This window comes from Camellia sinensis, chromosome 10 (assembly GCF_055761805.1).
Source record: "Camellia sinensis isolate YWXY chromosome 10, ASM5576180v1, whole genome shotgun sequence".
Classification (NCBI taxonomy): domain Eukaryota; kingdom Viridiplantae; phylum Streptophyta; class Magnoliopsida; order Ericales; family Theaceae; genus Camellia; species Camellia sinensis.
In genome coordinates this window covers 63,045,101-63,062,783 of record NC_138970.1, presented here as the reverse complement: position 1 = coordinate 63,062,783, position 17,683 = coordinate 63,045,101, and the positions used below count along the sequence as shown (strand labels likewise).

Genomic DNA, 17,683 nt, shown 5'->3' with positions numbered 1-17,683 from the left:
CTCCTACTGGCCAAAGAGCACCGTCCAAATAGTTACCCAAAAAGGAGGCAACCGTTTCCTAAAACTTTGCTGCCACTGCCAGCCCCCCTACCTACTATAGTACTAGCCTAACCTAATCAAAATTGAGCCATTGCATTCATCTCCTACTTAAATGCAACTCAAACGGATATATATAAATATACAAACGGTCATAATTCAAACAGTTATAATTCAAACTACTATAAATATATTTCATTTTTCAAAATAAATTTCACAACAAATCATTCTCTCTCTCTCTCTCTTAAACTCTCTCAATCTCTCTTAAACTCTCAATCTCTCTGAACTCTCAATTAATTTTAAAGTGTCATCCCTAAGTGACAATTGCAATTGTGCAACAAGATACTTTTAGCAGAAGAAGAAAATTTCTATATCGCATTCGCCAGTCGATAACATTAATTAGTTTAATTAAATTTATTAACTACTCATTTTTTTCATTAATTATTTATGCACATATATTAATTATTATTTTTTACTGATTGAATTTACACATTATTTAAATTAATTGTTAATTCTTATATATTGTTTTACTTGCATTACTATGGATCCTAATATACCTAATGTTTATGTCAATGTTGATACATATACTACACCACATGAATCTGTTGATTCTCCTTGTAATATCTCTCTTCCAACAGTTGGATCATCATCTAGGAGCAGAAGTAGTAGTATTTGGGAACATTTTAAATAAATATCTATAAATAATCCTGATGACACAATTACATTTAAAGCAAAATGTAAATATTGTGCACGTTTACTTAGTGCTGCATCTGCAGAGGGTACTAGTCATTTAAAAAGGCATCCTGACAAACATTTACAAAGTAAACAACCTGATATTCGAAGTCAAATGTAATTAGGGGTTTCATCAACTGGTAATTAGCAAACATTTTCATATGATCACTACAACAAAATTGACTTTTTACGGCTTGCAATGCATGCCGTGAAAACTCTTTCACGGCATGCACACAAATGCTGTTATATGACATGCCGTGGAAAGTTGAGCGTCATTTACGGCATGCAGGTAAAGTTGTAAAAAGTACTAAATTAAACATTAATGACATACTTTGTATGTCGCATATAACTTTTTACGACATTTTTATCATGTCATAAATCATCATACTTTCCATGACATAATTTTGCATGTCGTAGAAGATTGTTTTTAATATATTTATGGCATACTTTGTATGCCGTATATAGTATTTTACGACATTTTCTTGCATGTCATAAGCCATCACACTTTTCATGACATAATTTTATATGCTGTAGAAGGTCATTTTTAATATATTTATGACATGCCTTGTATGCTGTATATAATCTTCTATGACATTTTCTTACATGCCATAAATCATTACACTTTTCACGGCATAATTTTGCATGCCGTAGAAAGTTATTTTTAATATAATATATATATATATATATATAGGAACATGACCTTGCCTAACCGTATGTAGACAATAGCTTATAAAATGCAACCTGTTATAAACCAAGCATAAGCAACAACTATGAGGTAAGCAAAAAAACCTAATATCCATACACCAAATAACCTGTATACTAATTTTTATCCTCAACTTCTATCATATCAAGCTGATAACAATCTCAAACATACAAATCAAAAAAAATATCCAAATCATAAGATTCACTAATCTCCAAAATAGGACTTTAAACATCCAAAAAGTATAACTACAAATTGTAAATCAATTAGTCCAATATTTCGTCCAAAAGAATGAATTGACTAGGCCATGCAACTGTACTTCCTATTGCATCTTGAAGATCATACATCTCATGAGTAGAACGAAACAACGGCACGTTGACTGTTACGTGGTTCACCTATACTTTTCAACACAAAGGTCCAAGAATTGCATGATGCGCCTTTGACTTGGGATCCCTTGATGCAATTTGGCCTTCTGCAACCACCAAGTTTGACCCCTCCCAATGCAACAACTTGCATTTGACATTTGCTAAGCTCGACACACCATTACTTTGATCCTACAAAAATTAAGAGTATATAAGCATACTGCATAACATTCATCCCATTTACGAAGTATTTGTTCAACAAAGGAAATGAAAGTGTCAAAAAGCTTCAACGAGAACGAACTTACATATGTCATCAATGTCAAAAAAGAAAATTTCAACCTGATGAATACATATTTTGAGATGGTCACACTTATGAGTCTATTCAACCTGATGAATATATAAAAACTAAATGGACATTCTAATTCAAGTGGATCTCTAATAAGTTGGAAACAGTGAGAAATGAAAAGAAAGAGAACTTTAATTTTATTTTATAGGTTTCATTTCTCACCAAAAGTAGTGAGATTTGGCAAGAAACGAGCTCTGATTGCAATCCGAGGTATTATTAAGACACATTTGAATGTCTGAAAAAATATGAATTGGATCACTTTATGATTGGCTCATTAACAATCTCATACATACTACACTCCAAGTTACACTAACAGACATACACATATACATACATACATACATACATATTACGCTCCAAGTTGCACTAACAGACAACATCTCTCTCTCTCCTCTCTTCCACTCCCTCTCTTATACTGACTTTACAACCTACCCAACAACAACCAAATACCCCAAATATATTTTAAAATTAATAATAAATTAACCTTCTCATCTCTTTCTCTCTCTCTCTCTCTTTCTCTCTCAAAAACTATTCACCTTCCTCTTCCAGGCTACATCTGCAACCCCAACCCAACCCAACCCAATAGGACTTTCTTTCTTTCATGATTGATTTGATTCCTTCAAGTAGACCGCCCCTGTTCATGTTATTGGTTTTGTTTAATTTACCTACTTATTATTGGCTTCTTCTCTTCTGATCATCGCTTCTGTCTGTCTGGGTTTCATTGCTATGCTCTGCTTTGCTCTGCTCTGCTCTATTTTATTCTATGGATTATCTTCACTCTCACAATAATAATGTCTTCATTTCTTCCTTTTTCACACTCCAACTGAATTTTTCTTCCTTTATTATTTTTCTTTTGGGGGTTTCTATTCTATCGGAACTATCATATCATTCAAATTGTGAATTGGCAAATCAAATGAAGCTCCGGTTCTTAACCATCTTGCTACCCAATACAAATACAAGTTTGGGAATTAGACTCTCTTTTTGTAACGCCCTCAAAATAATAACATTAAACCCAACAAATAAGACATGCGTTGATATGTAAAAGTTCCACATTCTTACATTTATCAGAATTCCATTACATAAGTATTACATGTTAACAACAAAAGCAAATGCCCTACGGGCTTACAGCTTTCCAAGTTAACACTTGGTTACAACAAAAAGAGTACTAACTCATACACATTAAGCCCTTGGCTTGAATTTACATGTAATACATCAAAAAGGTAAAACGACAAAAAGTATGTCCGCCTCTAGCCTCCCACGCTATGTCCTTGGAGGTGGCATGCTTCCTGTACCTGAAAATGATTTTCCCATATAGGGTGAGCCACAGCCCAGTAGAAATATACTAAACCAACCATAAACAATGACTAAAAGATTAGCAATTGATAGATGGCCAACACTGATACAATCACATAAATCACATATTTATGTCATACGACTTATGAGTCCAAATTACTTTTCATTTTCCCTTTTTCGACAGATAGGCATATAAGCACTACCCACATTCTCAACAGATATGTATAACAACAATATCCACATTCTCAGATAAGCAAATAAGCTATATCCACATTCTACAACAGATATGTATAACAACAATATCCACAGATAAGCATATAAGCTATATCCACACTTCACAAAGATAAGCATATGAGCTCTATCTTCACTTCTCTAGACAAGCATATGAGCTGTATCTACGGAGTTCATCCCCTATCTTCTCCCAACACTATCCGGTTTAGAGGTACATCCCCTATCTTCCCCTAAACCGCGGAGTACATCCCCCATCTTCTCCTCTACACATAACGTATACAAACACATTGGTTCTATATACAATCACTCAATACATACAGTTAATGTATTCTATCAACCGTCAAATTCCATGACACATTCCATTGATTAGTTTCCGTTTGCCTAATCATCATGCATTGTCTACAACAATCACGACTATCCTCCACCGATAGCCCAAAGCAGTTATTTCTAAACAGAAAATAAATGCACAATGGATATTCAATCAACATTTCATTTCCTCATTCTTCTCAATTAATTATCCCAATTAATTAAACAATGTAATTAGGCCAATTTCCATAATTAACATTTCAACCCTTAGGTCCCATTTTCATCAATGATTCAACATTTATTCCATTTCTCTATGCCAAACATGCATCTAGGCTTATTATGAATAAAACCCCAACTTTTGTAAAATTGCACAAAAGTCCCAAACTTTCACAAAATTACCAAACCAACCCCAACGTCTCAAAATACCAAAATTTAAAGACAAAATCCATAGAGAGGAGTAGGATATCCCTACCTCGAAGTTTGAGCCAAAAATGAGATGAAGACTCAAAGATCAACGTGTTCCAAATCCCAACTTTTTCAGATTAAAACAAAGCTCTCAACGCCCTCTATCTTTTTAACAAAGGCCCTAGGCTAGATTCACACTCTAGGGAGATCAATTCTTAGAGAGAATATAAGTTTAGAGAGAGAGGGTCTCGGATCTAGGGTTTGATCAAAAAAAGAAAGTGAAAAAGTGATGTTCAAAACGCTACTGTCCGCTGATATAAAACACGCTCGCTCGAGCGAAGACTTGGTCGCTCGAGCGACCAGACACAGAAAACTCTCGCTCGAGCCAAGAAGTCCTCGCTCGAGCCAAAAACTCAAAAGTGCGCTCGAGCGAAAGAATGCTCGCTCGAGCCAACAACTCAAACCCTCAGGTCTGCAACCAGAAACACGCTCGAGCGACAGACCTCTCGCTCGAGCGAAGAACAAACCAGACCGCTCGAGCCAAGAAAATCTCGCTCGAGCCAAGAAACGCAACTCTCAAGTCCAGAACCAGACGCCATCGCTCGCTCGAGCGAAGCCACTCTGGCTCGACCCACCAGACACAAACTCAACTCTCGCTCGAGCGACCATCTCCTAGCTCGAGCGAAGGTCCAAAAATCTGGGCAGCAACACTAGGCTCCCAAACACAACCAACTTGTAATAAACCTGCCCAACACATCCTATAACTCAAATACGAAGTAAAAAGGATGCAAATAAGATAATAAACAACTACCAACATCCATGGACACATGTCCGGATCACTGTTCAACAAAGGTAAACCCGGGATCGCTATAACCTCCCTCCCTTAAAGAATTTCGTCCCCGAAATTAAGCACAAGTTTTCAAAAACAAGTTTTCCTCCATTTTAAACAATGTTACATTTTAACATTCAATTAATTCGACCCATTACCGGTCATCCCCTCCATTTAACAAGAGGTATCTCACAATATGTAAACAACATATGTACTTTCAACATGCATTAACATTACGCATTATCTTTCCAATTTCAACAATACATTCAACACATATAGTGTCACATTCAACTTCCATATGAGGCAAGTTCCAAAACATACTTCCAAATAACCAAAACATTTTAAATGTTTCACAACTTAAGACATATATGAAAGCTCTTAAGTTCAACAATTGTTCAAAATTTAAATACAAGATTACATATCTACAAACAAGTCCGGATATTTTTCACGGACTTCCAACTCACGTTCCCAAGTGGCCTCCTCCACTCCGTGATGTTTCCACAAGACTTTCACCAAAGGAATGGTCTTGCCACGCAGGACCTGATCCCGCCTATCCAAGACCCGAACCGGTCTCTCCTCATACGAGGCATCCTCATCTACCTCTAAATCGGTCCAATCCAACACATGTGATGGATCTGGCTCATATTTCCGAAGCATACTCACATGAAACACGTCATGCACTCCGGACAACTACGGCGGTAAGGCTAACCGATAAGCAACCTCGCCAATCCTCTCAAGGATCTCAAAAGGACCAATAAACCGAGGGGATAACTTCCCACTCTTCCCAAACCTCATCAGACCTTGCCTAGGTGATATCTTCAAAAAGACATGATCACCTATCTCAAACGCCAAAGGTCTCCTCCTACGGTTGGCATAACTCTTTTGTCGACTCTGGGCTGTAACAAGCCTCCTACGGATAAGCTCAACTTTCTCCGTCGTCTCCCTAACCAACTCCGGACCCAACAAAGGTGCATCACCCACCTCGGCCCAACAAACTGGAGACCTACACGGTCGGCCATACAAGGCCTCAAACGGTGCCATACCGATGCTAGACTGAAAACTGTTGTTGTAGGCAAATTCTACCAAGGGCAAGTGCCTCTCCCACGTCCCACTGAAGTCCAGGACACAACCCCGAAGCATATCCTCGAGGATCTGGATAGTACGCTCGGACTGCCCGTCAGTCTGAGGATGATAAGCCGTACTAAAGGTCAACTTAGTGCCCAAGGCACTCTGCAAACTCTGCCACAACCTAGCAGTAAAACGAGGATCTCTATCTGAGACGATCGTCACTGGGACCCCGTGCAATCTCACTATGTCCCGAATATACAAGTCGGCAAGATGATCCACCGAATCTCTCACGCGCATAGAAATGAAGTGCGCCGACTTAGTCAACCTGTCTACAACCACCCAAATAGCATCACTACCCCGCTGAGTCCTCGGAAGACCTACAACGAAGTCCATAGTGACATGCTCCCACTTCTACTCGGCAATAGGCAAGGGTTGCAACAAACCCGCTGGCCTCTGATGTTCGGCCTTCACTTGCTGGCAAGTAAGGCACTTCGATACGAAAATAGCCACATCTCTCTTCATACCCCGCCACCAAAACTGGCGACCCAAATCCTGATACATCTTAGTACCTCCTGGATGCACCGCAAGGCGCGAATGGTGAAACTCTCGGAGTACTTCCTCACGGAAAGACTCCGGCACAAACAAACGGTCTCGGTATCTCACACTCAGGTCGGGATACACCGTCAAACCCTTCTCAACCTTCCCACTGGAGATCTTCTCACGGAGGGATTCTACCTCTAGGTCACCTCTCTGTGCCTCTAACACTCTAGTCACAAGTGTAGGTTGCGCAACAACCGAAAACAAGGCCGCAGCCTCAACAGATTCGCCCAATAGCAAATCAAACTCGCCAAGTGCACCCAACATCTCCCATTCCCGGATGGCTATACAAGCTACATCACTAATGGATTTCCTACTAAGGGCATCGGCCACAACATTGGCCTTTCCCGGATGATAATGCAATTCAAAATCATAATCCTCGATGAACTCCATCCACCTCCTCTGCCTCAGATTCAAGTCTCTCTGGGTAAACAGATACTTCAAACTCTTGTGGTCCGAGAACACCTCGAACCTCTCACCATAAAGGTAGTGCCTCCAGATTTTCAAGGCAAAGATCACTGCTGCTAACTCTAGGTCGTGTGTGGGGTAATTCTTCTCGTGTATTTTCAACTGACGTGAGCCATAAGCTACCACTTTTCCTTCTTGCATCAACACACAACCCAAACCCTCTCGTGAGGCATCACAATAAACCGCATAACCTAACCCTCTCTCCGGAATAATCAACACCGGAGCGGTGGTCAATCTAACTTTCAGCTCTTGGAACGACTTTTCACAAGTCTCACTCCACACAAACTTGACTCCCTTCCGAGTCAGTCTAGTCAACGGTGACGCTAACCTGGAGAAATCTTTCACAAACCGACGGTAATACCCAGCTAATCCCAGAAAACTGCGGATCTCGAACACACTCTTAGGCTGTGCCCAATCTTGCACTGCCTCAACCTTGGCTGTATCAACAGACACCTCTTTTCCGGATACCACATGGCCTAAGAATTTGACTTCTCTCAGCCAGAACTCACACTTCCCAAACTTGGCATACAGCCTATGGGCTCTAAGCAACTCAAGCACCACTCTCAAGTGTTCCTCGTGCTCCTCCTCTGAAGGCGAATAGATAAGGATGTCGTCCACGAAGACGACCACAAATCGGTCTAAGAACTCCCGGAAAATCCGGTTCATCAAGTCCATAAAGACTGCCGGTGCATTGGTAAGCCCAAATGGCATTACCAGAAACTCATAATGGCCATACCGCGTACGGAAAGCCGTTTTCGGAATATCCTCCTCCCTGACCCTCAACTGGTGGTAACCCGATCTCAAGTCTATCTTAGAGAAACAACGGGAACCCTTCAACTGGTCAAACAAATCATCTATACGGGGCATAGGATACTTATTCTTAACCGTAGCCCGATTCAACTTCCGGTAATCAATACACAATCTTAAGGCACCATCTTTCTTTTTAACAAAGAAGGTCGGTGCTCCCCACGGCGAAGCACAAGGGCGAACAAAACCCTTATCTAGCAATTCCTGGAGCTGAACTTTCAACTCAACCAACTCTGCTGGAGCAAAACGATAAGGTGCCATAGAAATCGGCGCCGTGCCGGGCACTAAATCAATAGAGAACTCTATCTCTCGGTGAGGTGGCAAACTAACAAGATCTTCGGGAAAGACATCCGAATACTCACAAAGCACCCTCGGCAACACAACCTGGGTCTCATCACACTCACTACTCTCAAAGCTAGCAAGTAGACCACTAAGCTCACTTCGCCCTCGCGAATCATACCCCGGTGGCAAAACACTACCAACCCGGTCTCCCAAGAAATGGAACCACTCCCCGCTCAAGGTACATAACGTGACCCTCTGGCGGTAGCAATCGATAACAGCCCGGTATGACGATAGCCAGTCCATACCCAAAATAACATCAAAACCCTTCATAGGCATGACAACAAACGGAAAAGGAAGCCTATAGTCGGCGACCTCTATATCACATCCTCTAACACCCTGTTTCAGGATCAACTCACCACCCAAAGGCGATACCACACAAATAGGAGATGCTAACTGTGCTAACTCCAATTCCAAAACAGATGCAATTGCAGCAGATACAAAAGAATGAGATGCACCCGTGTCTATCAACACATTAGCAACCGAGTTGCAAAACAGAAAAGTACCTCTCACTACTGATGGAGCTGGTACTAAATCTTGCGCGGTAACAGCATACACGCGCCCCGTAGGCCCCTGGTCTACCTGCTCACCTCTCGGAGCAAAAGACTGCTGCACAGACTGGGATGACGAAGCTCCCGGATTGGCCCTCGAGGCCTGCACAGACTGAGCTGGCTGAAAACCCTGCGTCTGCCTAGAACCAGACGCCCCCGAAGTGGCACTCAACTGCGGGCAAAACCTCTTCAGGTGCCCAGGCTGTCCACACTGATAACAAGACAAGGGCTGCCCCCTGCCCAAACTCTGACTCTACGGTCTAGCTGAAGAAGAAGCAGCTCTCTGACCCCCACCCTTCTGCGGGCAAACAGAAACCTTGTGACCCAGCTGGCCACACTTGTAACAGGTGAATTCCCTCTGACCACCTCTCCCGGAGCCTGCACTCGGCACTGGGAAGGTCGATCTAGCAACACCACCCTGCGACTGCTGAGGGTTAGAACCCCTCTGCCTCTTGCCATCACCCTGGCCATCTTGGCTCCTCTTGGAGCCTCTCTGCCCCTCATCCTCCTCCTGTATCATGAGCTCCATATGAGTTGCAGCGTCCACTAGGTGTCTATACTCTCGGATGTAAGACCCACCAACCCTCAACTTGAGGCCCCGCCTTAACTTCCGCTCAAACTCATAGCAACGGCGTTCCTCAGACGCCACCAGTTCAGGTGCAAACCTGGACAGACTAGTAAAGGTAGCCTCAAACTCGGCCACTGACAAGCCCTGCTGATTAAGCCGGCTAAACTGATCCCTCAGCTTCTCCCTAGCTGCTGCAGACAAAAACCTCTCCTGAAAAGCATTCACAAATGCCTCCCAAGTACCACCAACACGAGCCTTCTCGTACTTCCACCATTGACCCGCATCTCCCTTCAGTTGGAAGGATGCCAAGGTCACTTTCAGTGCTCCGTCTTCGATGCCAAGCATCTCAAACGTCTTACTCATTTGCTCTAGCCACTCATCAGCCTTCAGTGGCTCCTTTGGATCCCCGATAAACTCATCCGGATTAGACCGGAAGAACTCCCTCTTCAAGAAAGAAGGCCCTGCCTCAGCGGCCTGATTCCCAGCTCTAAGAATACCCAAAGCTCCTGCTATCTCTCTGGCCAAGGCACCCATAGCCTGCTGACCCACTGGCTCGGCCACATTGGCCTGGCCAACTCCCTCCTGCACTGCCGGAATCTCACCCTGTAACGGTACTTCCTGCCTCACAGGTCTACCACGCCTAGCACCTTTTCCTCGTCCTGACATCCTAATAAAGGTAACACAGAACATTAGCACATTCATAAATGTGCCGAAACTAAACACTCACGTCCTAATGCATGGACAACTGTAATTCACTCCACATAAGCACATAAACACATAAGCACTTACGAATTTCATTTCCGGATAATGATAGTCCCGAGTCGTTACTAGAGTTCCGGTTAGAAATAGCATTGATCAAGTGCTTTTCCAACAAGACTCCCAGAAACCCAAGGATCCAATCAACATTCTAGAAACTAAATCCCATACCCACATAGTCACATAAACATGTTATTAATTAAGCACATAGCATATGATACTACAGCTAAGTCTCTATCAAGCGAGACAAACCCATTGTGATCCTAATCACTTCCCACGTACCCAAAGTATTCGAACCCGGTACGCTCTGATACCAAGTTGTAACGCCCTCAAAATAATAACATTAAACCCAACAAATAAGACATGCGTTGATATGTAAAAGTTCCACATTCTTACATTTATCAGAATTCCATTACATAAGTATTACATGTTAACAACAAAAGCAAATGCCCTACGGGCTTACAACTTTCCAAGTTAACACTTGGTTACAACAAAAAGAGTACTAACTCATACACATTAAGCCCTTGGCTTGAATTTACATGTAATACATCAAAAAGGTAAAACGACAAAAAGTATGTCCGCCTCTAGCCTCCCAAGCTATGTCCTTGGAGGTGGCATGCTTCCTGTACCTGAAAATGATATTCCCATATAGGGTGAGCCACAGCCCAGTAGAAATATACTAAACCAACCATGAACAATGACTAAAAGATTAGCAATTGATAGATGGCCAACACTGATACAATCACATAAATCACATATTTATGTCATACGACTTATGAGTCCAAATTACTTTTCATTTTCCCTTTTTCGACAGATAGGCATATAAGCACTACCCACATTCTCAACAGATATGTATAACAACAATATCCACATTCTCAGATAAGCAATTAAGCTATATCCACATTCTACAACAGATATGTATAACAACAATATCCACAGATAAGCATATAAGCTATATCCACACTTCACAAAGATAAGCATATGAGCTCTATCTTCACTTCTCTAGACAAGCATATGAGCTGTATCTACGGAGTTCATCCCCTATCTTCTCCCAACACTATCCGGTTTAGAGGTACATCCCCTATCTTCCCCTAAACCGCGGAGTACATCCCCCATCTTCTCCTCTACACATAATGTATACAAACACATTGGTTCTATATACAATCACTCAATACATACAGTTAATGTATTCTATCAACCGTCAAATTCCATGATACATTCCATTGATTAGTTTCCGTTTGCCTAATCATCATGCATTGTCTACAACAATCACGACTATCCTCCACCGATAGCCCAAAGCAGTTATTTCTAAACAGAAAATAAATGCACAATGGATATTCAATCAACATTTCATTTCCTCATTCTTCTCAATTAATTATCCCAATTAATTAAACAATGTAATTAGGCCAATTTCCATAATTAACATTTTAACCCTTAGGTCCCATTTTCATCAATGATTCAACATTTATTCCATTTCTCTATGCCAAACATGCATCTAGGCTTATTATGAATAAAACCCCAACTTTTGTAAAATTGCACAAAAGTCCCAAACTTTCACAAAATTACCAAACCAACCCCAACGTCTCAAAATACCAAAATTTAAAGACAAAATCCATAGAGAGGAGTAGGATATCCCTACCTCGAAGTTTGAGCCAAAAAGGAGATGAAGACTCGAAGATCAACGTGTTCCAAATCCCAACTTTTTCAGATTAAAACAAAGCTCTCAACGCCCTCTATCTTTTTAACAAAGGCCCTAGGCTAGATTCACACTCTAGGGAGATCAATTCTTAGAGAGAATATAAGTTTAGAGAGAGAGGGTCTCGGATCTAGGGTTTGATCAAAAAAAGAAAGTGAAAAAGTGATGTTCAAAACGCTACTGTCCGCTGATATAAAACACGCTCGCTCGAGCGAAGACTTGGTCGCTCGAGCGACCAGACACAGAAAACTCTCGCTCGAGCCAAGAAGTCCTCGCTCGAGCCAACAACTCAAACCCTCAGGTCTGCAACCAGAAACACGCTCGAGCGACCGACCTCTCGCTCGAGCGAAGAACAAACCAGACCGCTCGAGCCAAGAAAATCTCGCTCGAGCCAAGAAACGCAACTCTCAGGTCCAGAACCAGACGCCATCGCTCGCTCGAGCGAAGCCACTCTGGCTCGACCCACCAGACACAAACTCAACTCTCGCTCGAGCGACCATCTCCTAGCTCGAGCGAAGGTCCAAAAATCTGGGCAGCAACACTAGGCTCCCAAACACAACCAACCTGTAATAAACCTGCCCAACACATCCTATAACTCAAATACGAAGTAAAAAGGATGCAAACAAGATAATAAACAACTACCAACATCCACGGACACATGTCCGGATCACTGTTCAACAAGGGTAAACCCGGGATCGCTATACTTTTCTATGCATCTCTACTAATCAAATTTAATCTTCTCTATTTCTCAACCCAACCAATTTCTCTTGCTTTTAAATTCTAAATCTCAACTGTGTAATCTTCAGTGGATCACAACGTTATTGTCACCTCAACCACAACACAATCTTCAGTGGATCACTTTAGGATTAGCTCATTAACAAATTAGATAAGTACATGTGTTGCACTGTAAAGATGACAATTAAAAAATTGATTAATTTACTTTCTTTGTGAGAATTTAAATTAGTTCATTTCTTTTAAATGTAGAATTACTGGCAAACAATGTGCAAAAAGTTGGGGACATTTGGGACATGGCTTTCCCTATTTAAGAATGTGGTTTCTTCATCATTATGCATACCTAGCTCTTACAAGGTTTACATTATGTTATGCTTTTACAATTTGATGTGAGTAATCCTAGATCATATCAATTTCTTCAGTTACATCTCTGCCCAATTTTCCAACTTGCTTGTTCTGAGATCTAGGACTCACAACTATCATGAATCTGTGTATGAAACAAAAGTGCAGTGTAATACAGGTGTTTGACTTTTAAGAATTTCGTCATTTCTTTGTTATGTTTGGCCATATTTTCATACAGATTGTGCGAAGCATGATCCTGAAGTGAGTGAAGACATAGAAAAGAACTTTGCAAAGCTTTTGTCCGAGGAGCTGAAGCTACGGGAAACTGAAGCTTTGGAAAGTCAGCAGCGTGCCGACATGGCACTGCTTGAGGCCACGAAGATTACATTCCAATATCAAAAGGAGGCAGACAAGTGCAATTCAGGGATGGAAACTTGTGAAGAGGCAAGGGAAAAAGCAGAAGCAGTTTTGTTGGCACAAAAGAGACTGACTGCGATGTGGGAATCAAGGACTCGTTAGAGAGGATGGAAAGAAGGGGTTGCCAAGTCACTGATGCAAAGAAGATGATGGAAATAAAATCCATTCATTTGTCTGTGTATGAGACATCATAGATATTCATACAACTATATAGAAGCCCACCATCATATAGCACCCTCCCTCTTTCTTGTTGGTCTCATCTTTATTGATGTAAAATTTGTATGAAACAAAAGTGTAGTGTAATACAACTATATAGAAAAATTTGTGCAATGTGAAAGTGAGAAAATGAAGTGAAAGAAAAGATAGAAAATATATTTTCTTGCAAGCATTTGATTATGATGAAAATTTTGCAAGAAAAATATAGAGAACTTTGAAATATTAGTTATAGATAACTTTTTATATAGACACATTCAAATTTTATTGTGTTTTGTGCAGGAAATTAAAAAGGTAGTAACAATGCTAATACGGGTTGTATAATAAAATTAACCTTCTTCTAATTTCCACCACATTCATGCTAAGCAAACTCATAAAAAGCTAAATTTTTTTTCTCTTTCCCTCACTTTCATCCTAAACAAACTTAGCCCAAGTGAAAAATGCGGATACTTTCTAATCCTTGATTTTAGTTAACTACCCCAAAACAGTTAAGGTTAGACACATCTCTGATGTGTTTTTGTAAAAGAAATTGTGGGAAATTATCCCATTTAAAACCTTGGTTGGCTATGGAAGGTGCATGGCTGTTGTTAACCAGTAAACACACATGTGTATCCTTACTCGAGAGCAATGGATCTATATTCGTAACAAATTCATCTAAATAACACCAGAAGGCATGAGGTTCTTGTTCTGTGAATAAATTATCTACAACACAGAACATACACCCACTAGATTAATAATATTGGCTTGGTATGTTAATGCAACAAACATATCTTAACTCCTCTTTGTCTCGTAACAAAAGAAAAGACGAAGAAGCTAGTCAAGCCAAATACAATGTGACCTTTTTGAAGAGGGGAAAACAGTTCAGTCCATTGTGATCTTTTTTTCTTCTTTTTGAAGTACAACCATTCATCATACTCTATCTGTCCCACAAAGTGAGTTCATTCTATATTTGTTTCTCATGGAAAGTGTCGATAAATAAATGTCAATGTCATTGAATGCATTGAATACCCTAAAAAAAATAGGCTTAGGGAGTATTACATTCAGAGTGTCAGCATGTTGGCTTTGAGTGTGAGTAGTAAAAACTTGTGCTCCAAAATCTAATTCTGGTCAAGCATCATCTGGCTAGAATATATTTAAATTTCCAATGCCTAACCTTTATCTACAGACTATATGAGTTGTTAACTAGTGTGTCATTAAATCCTTGGGGTTAACATCAGGATCAAGCCCTTGCAAGCCTTGAGCCAAGTAACATAGGACCCATAATTTTGATTAGTTCAGGAAAGACTGCACTACAAGACCAGTAGTAAACTGCAAATGGACTTTGAAGAAAGAAAGAAAAGGCACTTCTAAAAACAGCATAACTTACCATATCTAAACCAATTGGAAGGTTTGCAATTGAAGAACCACCACGTTTAGATAATTTCATAGCTTCAATGCTTTCAGTAATAGAACCAACTTCATTCATCTAAAAAACCATAAAAAAACACTTCATTAAGCATATAGCTACCACATAATTCCAACAATTAAAGACATGAAAAGTAGATAAAAATGTTTTGAAAATATCATTTTCACTCACTGAAGTTGGAAGGTTGTCATGAGGAGTAGATTGGAGTAGATTGGAGCCTCTTTGGGAGGGATTGGTACCCTACAATCAAAGATAAACATGCAAGTGATTTAAATATAAAATAACCAATTAAAGACAAACAAATTATGTGCCATGACATTATATTATCATGTTTAGCTTTTCCTCTTACATCATTTTGCCTTCTTTCTTTGATAAGCATGGCTCTTATCTCATCGAGTTGTTGTTCTAAGTCCAGCACCTTGCTTTCAAGTTTTCTCACGTGCTCATTTTGGTGTACTTGTGCATCAACCTTAGATGGTAATGCCCCAAATCCCAGCCCTCGTACACTCCCACGATGCTCGGGACCAAAAGTATGAAAAAACGCATCATCTTTTATAGATTTTGGACCCTCATCAGTAGAAGCCTTATGAAGTTCTTGAACATTTTTCTAAAAATATAAAGCATGTCTTAATAAATTGATGTGAATGCAAATTATAATACCAAAAAATAAAAATAAAAAATGAAGTGATATTGGTACCACATTTGCATCAAGCACTTCATTCATGGATTTTCCTTCCTTCCTCGTATGCCCTTTAATCCAAAAATCAACTCTTGATATGGATGATGGTGCTCGACTTTCTCTTCTCTAGAAAATAAAATAGAAAATGAAAATCAACATGATTAAAACAATCTCAAAGTAACCATACTTCATACCCAATTTACAAAATTACTTGAATCACTCTTAAATTTACCATTTCATCCTCTAATTAATCGTGCATAACCTTTATGACTCATGGTGTGAAAGAGGGTTTGCTTTTTTCTCATTGCCCTAAATCTTTTACTCTTTGCCTACATATACAAAAGAAGAATGTCATAATTTATATGATTAATAATTCATAATTGAATCACTATGAGAAAATTTGTTGGTCTAATTAGTTCATAAAGTTAGAAAATTTCTATGAGGAAACTTACCTTAAATTCTTTGGAAGTTCGTTGTTTCACAAATGCTTTCCATTCAACCATTTCTACATTATCAGGTTTGGTGAGGACAATTTTGTGTGCTAGCTTAGCACTATTACCAAGAGGTTTTATTTTTCGTGATAGTTTAGATTTGTGTGAGCGCCATAATCTGCCAAACTTTTGCATGATGTGTTTCCTATTGCAATCATGTATTTTGAATCTAAGCTGCATTTGCATTTAAACAAAAATTTAGTGATTAGGAAAAACACTTGAGTTGATAGTATAATAATGAATTAAATAAATATATGTTACCTTCACACAAGCCCATAGCTTGTCTTTAACCTCTTCTGGAATATCAGGACATCTCTCTATGGTTATTGGCACCATCTCTCGTGCCAAGATCCCTTCTAAAGTCGATAGTTTAACTGACTCAGGTCCCACAGGCTGATTCCTTTCATTGAAGTCAATTTCATCACACTTTTGTTTTCCTTTGTCATGCATCTTTAACTTTGATGCCCCCCTAGTTTTCTTCTTTGGTACTTGAGTGGAGTCTACAACTCCTTCCATATCATGTGATTCAACATGTGGAGAAGTAGAACATTCATCTAAAATTCTGAATGATGCACTTCTTCTTTCATCCATTGTCGCAGCAATTATAGCTTCACGCTCCTTTCTAATTCTTTTCTCAGCTTTTTTTGAACTCTGTGCAATACATAAGGAAAAATAAGAAATAATGTGGACAACAATTGATTATAAATTCAATTTTATGTTAAATGAGAAATAAAATACCTCTCCAATCATCTTGCTAGTTGACAATTTCAAGATTCAACTGTTAATAAGAACATGGGCATTCACAATAACGATTAGATCAACAACAATAAATTAGTTCAACAGGATGGGGCCGGGTGGGCCAAGTTTTGGTTAATTTTGAACTTTTGGAATAATGGTATTAATAAAAATGCAATATGATTTGATATATTATGGATAATGTTTTATAAATGATAGTTAAAGACAATGATAAATAAATAAGGTAAAATGAATGTTTGGTGTAATAATTTAGTGTTTTAGTCTTACTATATTTACTATATAAATAAATAAGGTAAAATGAATGCTTGTTCTTTATCTTTTGCATTCTCGGTTACCTTTTCAGACTTGATATCTGCATCATCAGTCTTTCCCTCTACAACACCTTCCTATATAAATGAAATTAAAATTAAATCACCAAATATAAAAATATAGACACAAATAAACTGACAATTATATATTAAGTAACATATCCTCTCAAATGCCAAAATGCTACCTTTTCCTTTAATGGCCTCAAAAGCATATATACAAAGAAGATATTAATCTCTTCCATTTTTTTGT

The 17,683-nt window shown here is 39.5% G+C and overlaps 1 protein-coding gene across 2 annotated transcripts in view; it reads right to left on the bottom strand.

The window, feature by feature from the left end:
* Positions 1–1,544: 1,544 nt before the first annotated feature.
* Positions 1,545–17,683, bottom strand: part of LOC114269673 (uncharacterized) — a 32,006-nt gene continuing 15,867 nt past the window's right edge. Inside the window, exons 2-11 of one of the 2 annotated variants that reach the window (XM_082891528.1) lie at positions 17,461–17,511; positions 17,108–17,147; positions 16,631–17,020; positions 16,331–16,543; positions 16,111–16,207; positions 15,897–16,004; positions 15,549–15,806; positions 15,371–15,439; positions 15,161–15,259; positions 1,545–2,022 (exon numbers count right to left, since the gene is read on the bottom strand). In XM_082891528.1, the coding sequence (XP_082747654.1) occupies positions 1,873–2,022; positions 15,161–15,259; positions 15,371–15,439; positions 15,549–15,806; positions 15,897–16,004; positions 16,111–16,113 (687 nt within the window). In that variant the 5' untranslated portion in view covers positions 16,114–16,207; positions 16,331–16,543; positions 16,631–17,020; positions 17,108–17,147; positions 17,461–17,511 and the 3' untranslated portion in view covers positions 1,545–1,872. Of the gene's footprint in view, positions 2,023–15,160; positions 15,260–15,370; positions 15,440–15,548; positions 15,807–15,896; positions 16,005–16,110; positions 16,208–16,330; positions 16,544–16,630; positions 17,021–17,107; positions 17,148–17,460; positions 17,512–17,683 lie in introns of those variants that run through there. The other variant, XM_082891527.1, reaches the window with a different exon arrangement.